Source organism: Arvicola amphibius, chromosome 8, assembly GCF_903992535.2.
Source record: "Arvicola amphibius chromosome 8, mArvAmp1.2, whole genome shotgun sequence".
Classification (NCBI taxonomy): Eukaryota; Metazoa; Chordata; class Mammalia; order Rodentia; family Cricetidae; genus Arvicola; species Arvicola amphibius.
The window spans coordinates 131,274,902-131,288,557 of record NC_052054.1 but is presented as its reverse complement, the minus strand read 5'-3'; the positions used below and the strand labels follow the sequence as shown (position 1 = coordinate 131,288,557).

At 35.6% G+C, this 13,656-nt stretch overlaps 1 protein-coding gene across 5 annotated transcripts in view; it reads left to right on the top strand.

Moving 5' to 3' along the window:
- Nbeal1 (neurobeachin like 1) overlaps nt 1-13,656 on the top strand; it is a 204,009-nt gene that overhangs the window by 74,307 nt on the left and 116,046 nt on the right. For all 5 annotated transcript variants that reach the window (XR_005286474.1, XM_038338491.2, XM_038338490.2 and 2 more), the window contains 7 exons: nt 567-699; nt 1,278-1,397; nt 2,489-2,792; nt 4,986-5,071; nt 7,642-7,731; nt 10,390-10,558; nt 10,991-11,124. Coding sequence is in view for 4 of the 5 variants with exons in the window: in XM_038338491.2 (XP_038194419.1) it covers nt 567-699; nt 1,278-1,397; nt 2,489-2,792; nt 4,986-5,071; nt 7,642-7,731; nt 10,390-10,558; nt 10,991-11,124 (1,036 nt within the window). In the remaining variant the exon portion in view is untranslated. The remainder of the gene's footprint in view (nt 1-566; nt 700-1,277; nt 1,398-2,488; nt 2,793-4,985; nt 5,072-7,641; nt 7,732-10,389; nt 10,559-10,990; nt 11,125-13,656) is intronic.

The window sequence follows — 13,656 nt, the reverse complement described above, 5'->3', positions numbered from 1 at the left end:
AATAATTTTTAATATGCCTTATCATTAAAACTTTTATGTGTACTTTCTGGATGTTTGGAAGACTTTAAAAGATTTGAAATTTGTGGCTTTGTTCTAGCTCAGAGATTCTCAACCTGTGGGTTGTGAGTCCTTTGGGGGGGCATCGAAGGACCCTCTCACAAGGGTCACCTAAAACCATTAGAAAACACAGATAATTATATTTGCTTTGTAACAGTAGCAAAATTACAGTTATGAAGTAGCATTGAAATAATTTTATAGCTAGGGGTCACTACAACATGAACTGTATATTAAAGGATCACAGCATCAGGAAGGTTGAAAACCACTGCTCTAGCTTGATAATGAAATCCCACTTCCAGTGTTACCTTTTATAATTTTTTAACGTTTATGCCAAAAATGGATTTAAAAAATGACTGAAACCAAGTTGTTGTATAGCAATAGAATTAAGATTGCAGCATTGTTGATAAAGATATTTGTAATCACATTATATGTTCACGATGGTGAACTTCAATGATGAAGAGACTTGTCTACTTTATTTCAGAGGTTCTGATAACATATATTTTTGTTAGTTTTTTTACAGGAAGTGGAATGGGTTTTGAAGCTTTTATTACTCACTCAGGTATGTTGGTTGTGGCAGTGTGCACAAAAAGAGAATATGCAACAGTTATGCTTCCTGACCACAGTTTCTGTGATTCTCTCTGGGTAAGACTTCAGGATGCCACATCAAACTCTTCATTCTGTCTTTCCTTTAAGATGTATAACAGTACCCACCTTTAATCTCATCACTCAGGAGGCAGAGGCAGGCAACTCTCTATGAGATTCAAGGCCAGCCTGGTCTACAAGAGCTATTTTCAGGACAGGCTCCAAAGCTACAAAGAAACCCTGTCTTAAAAAAAAGAAGAAGTATAACATTTGATGCATTTATAGGAGGAGGTTTCGTCTGCCAATATTAATTTCTAATGAATTAATGTTAAATCAATGTATTTTTGTTGCTTACCTCAAAAATGTAAAATGGTTCTCCTTGAAGAAAATAATTTTAAGAATATTTAGAACCTTAGAAAATTCAGAAGAAACAATTTTTGTGAGTCTTCTGATAAAGACTTAATCGTTTTATAGTACATAAAAAATTGTTGCTTGTTTTGAGAACATCATTGAGTCAGCATTGTAGCTTTCCTTAATATTTTGTTCACACAAATTATGTAGTAATAATCTGTAAGCATATGTTATTGCAAAGACATGATGTAATTTTAGTCATTTTAATATGTGCTTTACTTCATTAGCACAACATAACCATTGTTCACATGCCTGGGAAAAGGCCCTTTGGTCAGAGTATTGTCTATATCTATGACAATGGACAACAAAAGGTTTCTGCTCCTCTCAGGTTTCCTGCCATGAATGAGGTCAGTATGTGTAGCTTCTTTGTTTTTTTTTTTTAATAGCCTGAGAATATTTAGAAAATATATTATAATTTTTTTCCTTAAAATGTTATGGTATACTTTTCTATCTCTGTTAAATATCTTTATTAAATTTGAACTAGTGATGAAGTAGCTTCAAGCTTTATTCTCCACACAGGTTAGGAAAGCTTTTTAAGATTGGCTAATTTAAGAAAGTCTGCTGGATGAAGTAGAATATTTGTCAGTATGATTTTCCTAGTAAGTTTCTTATTTCTCATCATGACTATTGAAGGTAGCTTTTAATTAACATTATACTGTTACATAATACCCAAGAAATTGTGTAGGGGAAAAGTAATTATCTATATTTTAGATAATAGTAAAGCTCTTTTAACTTTTAAAAAATAATACCCATTGCGGGACAGTAGTGAATCCCAACACTCAGGAGGCAGAGGCAGACGGATCTTTGTGAGTTCAAGGGCAGCCTTGTCTACAAGAGCTAGTTCCAGGACATGCTCCAAAGCTACACACACACACACACACACACACACACACACACACACACACACAAAACCCCTGTCTCGAAAAAACAAAACAAAAAAAAATACCCATCAAAAGACTTATTGATTCATAAAAGTAATGTCTGTTTTATCTCAGTTAAAAATAAATTTGATATTGATGTCTTAGGTATATATTTCTATTTATGTTGTGATCCAGTTGAAAAATTGACTTCCACTTCTATTTTCAAAGTTTTTATTTGCTTACTTTTATATAAATAATTTCCTCTTATTTTTACTTAATTTTTAAATTTAGTTATTTATCTTTCCATTGGTTGGTATCAAACCCAAGCTTCATACATGCTAGACAAGTATTTTACCATGGAGCTACATGTTCAGCTCCATAGTATTTCAGTTCATTGTTTAGTTTTGTGTTTTTTGCGATAGGGTCTTATTATCAGCTCATGAACCCTTTGCCTTGGTCTTCACCAATGCCAAGACTTAAGTATATGCTACCAGCTTTACACTGTTTAAATGTGAAGAGAGAAATTTATTTCAAGTTGTATGATTTTAAATAATTTTTGTCATGTGTTTAATTTTTAGCCATTTACTTCCTGTTGTATTGGTTCAGCTGGGCAAAGAACCACTACTCCTCCACCATCTCAAATCCCAGATCCACCATTTTCTACTCCCATAACCCCTCACCGGACATCATTTGGTGGAATATTGTCATCGGCCTCCTGGGGTGGAACAATTGAAAAATCAAGATTAATTACGAAATTAATTTCAGCTGGAACTCAAGATAGTGAATGGGGTTGCCCCACATCCTTGGAAGGCCAGCTAGGTTCTGTTACTGTATTCCATGAAGCACTCCAGCCTTCACAGGTCAAGGCCTTATATTTAGCAGGTAAGCATATATAGCCACACTACTTAGCATTGTCTCTCCCCCAGCCCCCTTTTGTCTGAGTGCATCCTAAAGAGTTATTTGATCTGAAGAATCTGTTCATCAGTTCATTCACTGATTCATTCATTCAGTCAGTCATTCAGTCAGTCATATTTTGGGGATCTAGCACATAATAAACACTGAACTGCATTATAGACCTCTGGTTGTTTTAATTGGAACTGAAAGGAAAAGTCTGTTGTATACTATACTTTTCTTTAGGCATAACTAAAACTAGCATTTAGGAAATAGAGATTTACTTTTGTATGTGTATGTATGTGTGCATCTTTGTCAGTTCATGTGCACCATGTGTGTACATGTATCCTGACAGGCCAGAGGGAATCAGATCTCCTAGAAATGGAGTTAAAGGCAATCGGAGCTACTTGGTAAACGTGCTGGGAACCTAACCCAGATCCTCTGCTAAAGCAGTAAGCACTCTTAACCACTGAGCCATCTTTCTAGCCCCATTTTGAGGAATACTTAAATTTCTTAATTCTTGAAACTTCTGCCTATGTTAGTCTCCTGGGGTCACCATAATAAAGTACTACAGCCTGCATCTTCAGTCACCAGAATTCATTTTCCAGGATTAAGGCAATATGAATATTGTTTTCTAGTGAGGCTTCTTTTGGTTTTATGCAGCCCCTTACTGTAATCTCAATTTGATCTTTCCTCTACATGTATATGGACAGGGAAAAAGATCAGATCTCTACAGTGTCTCTTCCTTTTCTTATGAGGGACCCTGTCATATTAGAACCCTATTCTTATGATATCATTTAACTTCAGTTTTCTATTTAAGGACTCTAATTACAATACAGTCATATTGGAAATTATGTTTTTAGAGTGAATTTTAAGGTCATTCAGTTCTGTCTGTAACACTGTCGGTTCTTTTGACAGATGTGAATGAGTCAGTGAAATTAAATATAAGACTATCTACATAAATTATATAACTAATTCAAAAATCATGAGTCTTAAACCAGAACTTTTTTAAGAGTCACTTTTTTATAATTCATATAATTATAATTTTATAATTATAAAAATCATTTTTTAATACCTGAAGATTTTCTGATGGCAGGACACTTAGGTAATCTTGGATAGCATTATAAATGTTCTTGGCTTTATTTTTTCCCTTTTAGCTGTGATTTTTAATATAATATAGTAATTACTATATAATTCTAACATACAGTTTTATAGTTGTAGTCTATCAGAATATTTGAAATTTAAATATTTTAAGAGTCATGGGCATAATTCTGCAGTGTAGCTTGTTTTTCATCAAAATACCCTGCTCAGATGGCATCAGTGTTTCCAGATGATTAGGACCCCAGTTAATCTGTGAAGACAAGTGGGTCCTAGGAGCTTTTGGGCCAGCCACCCTAGCTAAAATGATGAACTTCAGGTAGAATAAAAGACCTATTTAAAAAACAATAAGGTGGCTCCAGTTGTGACTCACATTGGGTTATGCTTAGTAAGCAGAGGCAAAGGAAGAGAAAGATAGAAGAAGACAGCCAGTATCTTCCTTTGGCCTCACGAGCACATGTACTTATACACATGTGCACATATCTTCCCCCCACATATACATGCATGTTTTTCTTTCATTATATGTCCCGTGAAACCTTGTTTGAGCTTACATTTTAGTTGCAAATGAAATAGACCACTGTTACCTATTTACAGTACTTAAACTGTTACCTACTTTCCATTTCTCTGCTTTCTGTTCAGATTGATTTTTTTTTTTGGAAGAGTCCTATCAGATAGCCCTGGCTAGCCTTGAATTTACAGAGATCTGCTTGCTTCTGCCTTCTGAGTGCTAGGATTAAAGTTGTGTGACTCCATGCTCATTATCACATTTTTAATGTTTTTATATTTTATACTTTTGAAAATATTTACATTTAATAAAGCAATACAATTTTTGTATTTTATAATATTTCCATAATGCTACATCCAGTGTTCTTTCTGCAGCAGAGATGGATCATCTCCCCAAATTTTTTAGGTTTTTGAAAAATGTATAGGTGATATAAAACTAAAGTACATGTTACACAGCATGTTTGAGCTATGTTATTTGAGTAGGTAGAAGCATCTTGATTTTAAATTTTATTCTGGTAACATAGAACTAAGGATACCACATATATTCAGTGATGTATGTGTGTGTATGTAACTCATTTTCAGGTCCAAATTGCTTAAGCCCTTGGAAGTGTCAAGACTATGATATGGCTGGCCTACCAAGTAACATCCTCCTTCAGTACACAGCAAAGGTCAGAGTAAATGCATAGATTGTCCATATTTGTAACTGCTGTGAGCTCGAATTCATCGTTTTATTCCTTTTGTCATTTCAGTTGGCAATTGAGGAGGGGCTTCCATCATGATATTCCATCATGATTTTTTTTTTTTTTTTTTTTAAGGAAGTTGGTAAGCAACAAAAGTTGAGGCAAAACTCCTTAACTAGAGTTCAGGTGCTATGTCATTCTACTAGTGTGACCTGAACTAGTTTCAGGAGTTTGTCTGAGTTGGTTTTAGTGAAAGAAACCTTTTAAACTTGTATTTCTCTAGTTATATTAAGAAAGAGGTGAAACAGTCATACTCAAACCGTGGTTCACTTTTTAAGATAATGATGTTGAGGGAAGAAGAGATGTTTTCTAAAGGATAGAAAAACCTTTTGGTATACCTGCCATGTCTAGTTATTTTCCTTCAAAGACCTAGTTACCAAAAGTAATTGGAACTAAGACTGAAAGAAAAAGACATAAGATAGAATTGGGAGGAAGAAAGCAGAGAAGTGTCACAAAGAGCATTATTTACCTCCGTCATATTTGATGTTACATTGACACAGAAGATACTTTCATTGTGAGATAATATAGAACATCCTTTTCTAGTTTAGCAACCTGGCACGTGATCATACTATTTATTTGTTACGTCTGACCTAATAAGAGTCTATGTTCTGTCAGCTTTGTATTTTAATAAATTTCAAACCTTAGAAGTTATTTAAAAGATAATAGTATAATAATCCTAAATTAGCCAATTGTTAACATTTTGTTGTATTTGATGACCTTTCTCAGGTCATTTGTAAGAGCATCTTGCTATAGCTATAAAACTTCATCCCTGAATAGTTTTACAGTTATTTACATTATTGAGTATATAATCGGTTTTCAATTTTCCCTGAAATACTTATTACCAAAAATTAGTTTTGGTCCAGTCAGGATCCATGTACTTTCTCCAACAGTATGTTTGTTCAAACCATAATAACCTTCTTAATTGGCAACTTCTAGTCTTTACTCTCCTATTTAGTCTCCAGTATGTAGCACAGATGACTAGGAAATCATTGGATCTAATCTAAATAGTATACTGATTAATGTATTATTTTGTTTGGTTTGGTTTTTTGTTAGGGTGACATATTCTTGACATGTAATGAGCATCTGTTTTTTTGTTCTGTTTTGATTTTTGTTTTTTCAAGACAGGTTTTCCCTGTGTAATAGTCCTAGCTATCCTGGAACGAGCTCTTGTAGACCAGGCTGGCCTCGAACTCACAGGGATTCGCCTGCCTCTGCCTCCCGAGTGCTGGGATTAAAGGTGTGCGCCACCTTTTTATTATTATAGTTGCCATCTTTTTATAAAACAATTCTTAATTTAGTGTTACTAAGATTATATTTTTTGTGACTGCTTTTTTGTTTGTTTGTTTTGTTTTGTTTTGTTTTGTTTTTTGTGACAGGGTTTCTCTTTGCAGTTCTGGCTGCTCCTGCAACTCACTCTGTAGAACAGACTAACCTCAAACTCAGAGATCTGCCTGCTTCTGCCTCCTGAGTTCTGGGACTAAAGGTGTGCACCACCACTGTCCAACTTGTGACAGAAATTTTTTAAAAAATCTTTACTATTAAAAATTAGTTATTATTTTCCCCCAAGAAATGTAATTAATATGTAGACAAATCAATTTATTGAAGTTGTGTTTCTCTAAAATGGTGTACATAATGATGCATGTCTTTAGAGTGAGTTCATGGAGCTCTTGCATTGTTTATATTCTTTTTGGAGACTGATGACATGCTTTAAAAATCATACTGTGAGAGTAGATTTTAGTTGGTTTAATCTCTTTTACCAGCTTTTTGAACAATTTTAAAAAATAACTCAAGTATTAATAAATGCTAATTTGTTAAATGGTACTTTGAAAACTCTTCACTAGTCAACTGTTTCTCATTCTTGTCCTTATTTGTAGCAGGTGTTTAGTCATCTCTTTCTTTAAAATTCAGTCTTGTCTTTGTGCCAAGAACTGAAAGCAGTGACATACTTTTGATAAATAAGTGCTTTAGAATTTAGATTTAGTCTCTGACTTTTTTTTGAGACTTTAATGACTTGAAATGTCTCAGTAGGTAAAGTATTTGATGTCTAAACATAAGGACCAAGTTTGGACCCCCAAACACCCATATGGACCTTATGATGTGTGCCTCTGACCCCAGTGGTGGAGGGTCCTTGACAAGTAGAGAGATTGCTCGCCAGTAGTGTAGCTCATTGGTGATCTCCAGATCCAGTGAGAGAGACTGTCTTAAAGAAGAAGGTAGAGAGTGATTAAAGACATCCAAGATCTGATGAGTACATCTGACCTCCACAGACATAGACCCGATTGCATGCTCCACAAAGATGCGCACACACACACACACACAGAGAGAGAGAGAGAGAGAGAGAGAGAGAGAGAGAGAGAGAGAGAACAGTAAAAGGCAAATGCTAGGCAAGTTATTGATTTTATTGTGTACTTTTAAAATTATGATGAAACATTCTGTATGTAATTAAAGTTATATTTTGTTCTAAGTGCACTAAGATCTATTTTTTCCTTTGTTCTTAGGCTTGTGAAAATTCAATTTGCCTTGACTTGTCTACTAATTGTTTGCATGGAAGATTAACAGGAAACAAAGTAGTGAATTGGGACATTAAAGTAAGTTAATACTTATATATAATAGGCAACCTAATATAATTTAATGTAGTAGGGAGTGGGGCCCCTTGTTTGTCCCAGCTTCCCCGCTAGCTTACACCCAAAATAATCACACAGAAACTGTATTCATTTAAACACTGCCTGGCCCATTAGCTCTAGCCTCTTATTGGCTAACTCTCATATCTTGATTCAACCCATTTTTAATAATCTGTGTAGCACCACGAGGTCGTGGTTTACCAGGAAGGAATCTAACCAGCGTCAGTCTCAGGCAGAAGCTTCATGGCATCTGCCACTCTGCCCCTCTTCCCAGCATTATGTTCTGTCTACACTGCCTATCTAAGTTCTGCCCTATCAAAAGGCCAATGAATGCAAACATATAGACAGAAGAACCTCCTACACCAATTTAATTTAATTTTAATTTTACTTAAGCATAGCACATAACTTGAATTTTTTTTTTCAATATTACAAACTGGATCTAGGCCATTTTCTATTCTGGGCATCAGCTTTACTACTGAACCACCTTCCTAGGCCCTGAATGATGATGAGGGGCCAGGGGAGGTGCATGCATATATATGCTGTTAGAAATCTATTCTTCACTAGTTGCATGGATTGGACTGAAATCTTGCCTTTTAGGCTTACCTTAGTCAGTGAGCTCTCGGGATCACCATGTCTCTGTTCTCCTGGTGCTACAGTTTACAGGCAGTCATGCTCTGAGTTTTACATGGGTGTCTGGGATTTGAATTCAGACCTTGGGTTCTCATGCTTGCAGAGCAAGAACTCTTATCCACTGAGCCATCCAACCTGCTCAGTGAGATGTCCCAGGTTTTATCTTTTAAAATTTTATGTAACACTGGACATGGTGGTGCATGCCTTTAATCCCAGCACTCAGGAGGCAGAGCGAGACAGATCTCTTTGAGTTTGTTTTCAGCCTGCTCTATATAGGCATTTTAGAATGACCAAGGCTATTTATTGAGACTCTGTCTCTAAAATAAAACAAAAATTCTAATTAATTAATTAAATGTTTTTCAGATTTATATTCTGAAGCATGAATAGTTACAGTAGTTGAATGACTATTGAAACTTACCTTTGTAAACTATGCCATCAACTTAGCCAGCTTAAAAACCCTTAGTTTAACTTTTGCTTACCTTTTAATATTGTAATATTGGCTTTAAAAGACTAGTTTTGTGTGCTATGTGTAATTTTCTCAGGTATGCTGTGCACATATGAAAATCAGTCTTTAATACTTTGTATTGTAGCTATACAAATCAACTAATCAAACATTTTGTCTAATGTGGGAAGCAAAACAGGAACAGAATTATTAAGAGAAAACCAGTTATAAGTTTGTGCTTAAGTAAAATGTAATTCCCCCCGCCACACACACACACACACACACACAAAACCAAGAAGGACTGGGACTGAATGAGCATGTGATCAAACCAGACTCTCTGAATATGGCTGACAATGGGGACTGACTGAGAAACCATTGATAAAGGCACTAGGACTTGGAAACTGCAAGTACTGGCTTTTTGGGACCCTAGTCTATTTGGATGCAAAGCTTCCTAGGCCTGGATGTAGGGGGGGAGGGCCTTGGACTTCCCACAGGGCAGGGTTCCTACCCTCTCTTAGGGAGGGAGGAGAATGGGAGGAGGGGAGGAAGTGTAAATTTTTGAATGAAAAAAAACTAAAAAAATAAAAAACGAAACACAGCAATGACAAAAAAAAAAAAAAAAAAAAAAAAAAACCAAAAAAAAAAACAGGAAGGAAAATATTTGCCATCCAAAAAGTTCAGTTACTACACAAAGAGTTCTTTAAAATCAGTATGTTTTTCCCTCAACACATACTTTTTTATCCTTTTATTTAATGGGTAAAATAAATTTTAGATCATTTAAAAATATGCAAAATAAAGTGGCAGGGATGTAGTATATGAATAGCTCTTGAAGACTCAGGTATCACAAAGAATTTGGTATTGGGAGGTTTTGCTGAATAAGTGTTTTCAGCTGCAGTTGTAACAAATAACCTTATGAAATGGGAGATTTGTTAATCTCCTCTCCTCCCTTCTCTTTCTGTTTCTCTTCCCTCCCCTTCTCTCCTTCTCCACTCTCTTTCTCTCTTACTCCCTTCCAGGATGTCCTTGAACATGGAATGTTCCTGCCCTAGCCTTTCTTGTACTAGAATTATAAGGGTACAATAACACATCAGTGTAGGTTTGAATGTTTTAATGATTAATAATAGTTATTTCATATAACATCCTCTGTCAGGCATACAGCACTTTTCATATTTTAGCTTACTTTACCCATTCTATCTTTTGTTAATTAAAATTTGAAGAGTCAGTCATACTTCTAGTTCCTCCCTTGTATTTTTGATGCATAACCGTGTGGTGACAATTGCTTGTTCTTAGCATTGTTGGAGTTGCATTATATGTTGCTTGTGTTTGAACTTCCTTAAATCTATAAAACAAGCACAGAAAAATGACCTGAAATGGTCTCTTTTGAATGTACATTTTGGTTATCTATGAGACTGTCTGCTTAAATATTCTTTCACCTTAGTCTATTCCATATATTGCTTAAAGTTTATTAACAAACTGTCTTCATATATCCTGTAGATACTGAATTATATCATTGTTCTTATTGTAGTATTAAAAAATTTTAATTTTGTTTTCAGGACATCATCAATTGTATAGGTGGGTTAACTGTACTTTTTCCTATCCTGGAACAAATAAGCCACTTTATTGAAGGACAGACTTCTGAAGGAAGGAATGAAAACACAGTTCCTGAATTAATAACACCAATTGAACAGGAATGTATGGCATTGTCCTCCACAAAGGCATCAGGTAATTAAATTATATTAGCCTAAATTAGTCACTTAGAAAGTTGAGAACTAGTTGGAAAATAAAATGCCATACCACTTAATTATTTATAACTGTTGTAGCGTCCCTCCTGACAGCCATCGTTCGGTAAATTTATAATACTTTCATTAAAACATTGAAGATAATAATTTTACTTTTGACTATCTTTAGTTTATTCTCTTAATGGAAAAAAAAAACCTACTACATTGTTAAATCATGGTAAAGAAAGTATTTACATATGGATACAATTATATTGTAAGTAGTTGCTACTTTTTCTGATTTCATTGTATAAATGAGTCTTAGAAGCAAGCTTCTGAATTGGATTGCTTCTTTGTTGCAATGTGTATTATGACATAAAATATGTGATGTCAAATTGATGCGAATGATTGTGATAATGATGTTTTCCTGTTTTTACAGAGTCAAGACTAGAGAAAAATCTAGTTGCAACATTTATCTTGATTGTGAAGCACTTTATTCAGAGGCATCCTATCAACCAGGACAATCTTATTCAGTCCCATGGGGTTGCAACTCTTGGTGCCTTACTTCAAAAGGTAATCAAATTTAACATGACGTTGGTTTATTTAATAATGAACATGAATGGCTGTTGTGATTTTATTCCTATTAATAAATGTTACTAATGATTACTGTATTACAACTCAAGTTGTATTAATGCATATGACTTGTTTCACAGGCAGCTTTTATAAATTTCAATAGAATAATACAAATTACTTATATAAGAATATTTGTTCTTTTTTAAATTTCATTTTACGTTCCAACTACAGTTCTCCCTCTCACCCTTCCTCGCCTCCCCCGAAGTCACTCCCCCATCCAGTAAGGATTCCCATGGGGAGTCAACAACATTAAGTTGGGGCAGGACCAAGCCCCTCCCCCTACATTAAGACTAAGCATGGCATCCCACCATAGTTAATGGGCTCCAAGAAGTTAGGTCATGGACTAGGGATACATCCTGGTGCTACTGCCAGGACAGTTCAAGCTTCACCACTGCCTCCCACATATGGAGGGCCTAGTTCAGTCCTATGAGGCTCCACAGCTGTTAGTCTGGAGTTCATGTGTTTCCTTGAGCTTGGTCCAACTGTCTCTATCGATTTCTCTATTTTTATCCTGACCTCCTTTGTCATAAATTTCCTCCTCCCTCTCTTCAGTTGGATTCCCAGAGCTCAGCCTAGTGCTTGGTTGTGGATGTATATTTCCTTAGTTGCTAAGTACAAATTCAAATGAAAGGTGTTTGAGTACAAGAAGACTCTGTTTCACACAGCTGATAAATTGACATTGACTGTATGCATACATTCATCAGGAAATCCTCTGAATGTTGTGAGGGACAAGAGAGCTGGCATGTTTGCTATAAATGAAATAAAAGTCTGTCTACAACAGCTATGGATTAAGTTCCAAGAGTAGCTCTTACCATTTGTCCCAGACTGGACTCAAATTTGTAGTTTTCTGCATCAACCTTCTGAGTGCTAAGATTATATATGTGCAGTCATGCCTGACCTGATATATAAAGACAAATTTCTAGTTTATAACATGGTTTTCAGATAAGTCTCAATTTATAAGGAATAATTAAAGCAAATTACAAGGCCACTTTAATTGAAAGCTTATTGCATATACCACAATTTAGCTTCTCTCCTGGGTTTTTTTAAACCTTAGTAGTTGCTGAAATGGCCCCATCATAAGAAGTTGTGGAAAGTCAGGGGAAGCATTCCAAGAGACACATGAGGTCAGCAATCCACTTTACCATGGTAGGTTTTCTCATAGTGACAGTGCTGGAGAGAAGACTCCTTGTGGAGAAAGCTGGTGTCAGTGGTTAATCCCGACATTTGGAAGGCATAGGCAGACTGGTTTCTGTAAGATTGAGGCCATCCTAGTCTGTATAGAGAGTCCTAGGACAGCCAGAACTCCATAGTAAGATCCTACTTTTCAAAAAAGAACATGGAAAATCAGTTAAGCTTTATGTGGCTGTTTCAAATAACCACTAGGCAGTATGTGGTGATGCACAACTTTAATACCAGCACGTGGCAGGCAGAGGCCAGCCTGGTCTACAAAGTGAGTTCTAGGACATCCAGGGCTATACAGAAAAAACATTTCTCAAAAAATTAAAAAGAAAGAAAAAAGAAGGAAGGTTCTTATATATGAATAATGAATCTTAAATATCTGGTCTGACACTCCTACCACTGAAAGACTGCCATTTAGTGTCAGGTATTAAGAAATTATTGAGGTTATTTCATGTGACCAAGAAGAGAGTCTTTTGTTCAGTCAACTTAAGATCTCCTTTCACATGGTGTAGTATATAGACTGACTCAGGAGGCCTGTTTATAAAGATCAGACAAGATTACTGGCCAGATGAGCAAACAGAGTCACATAGAAACACTGATATTGAAAGGATTCCTATTTCATACCAGTTTTGTTATGGTCAACCTAGCGTGCTAGTATGCCAAGTTTGTACTGCTTTCTGAGGAGCTACTAGGTTATCGTTCCTTTGAAACCCTCTATGAGATCATTTTATAATATCATTGAGATATTTGTTTACAAAGTTGGGTTATAAGGCCCCAGTAAAAGTCATTTTCTTGGGTTTAATTTACTCAGCAATTTACTCATCAGAACAGAGGCATTGGGAGAAATGAACACAATAATATCCACCTCACAGTGTTGTGAAGGGAAAGGTATGGTGGAAAAATGGTGAGACTGGTTAAGGTTGAGAACCACTAAAGTTACCGCTATACCTTTCAGTGGGCCCTGGAGAGAGGAACTGCAAGTGTGAGAAAAGATATGTCCTCACTCCATGTGCAGTGATTGGATTTTATTGGTCTGTCTATGGGAGGAATAATTCTTCCTTAAAGTTTTCTGGAGAAAAGTTTTCTTTTTTATTCATTTTATTTTTGTGTGTATTGGTGTTTTGCTTGCATGTATGTCTATATGAGAGTGTCAGATCCCTTGGAACTGGAGTTACTATACAGTTCTTCCTGGAATTTTTGGGTTTTGATTTTTGTAGTGTGAACAACAAAAATATAGACACACACACACACACACACACATTAAAAGGGTGCTGGGAACAACAGACTCTCAGA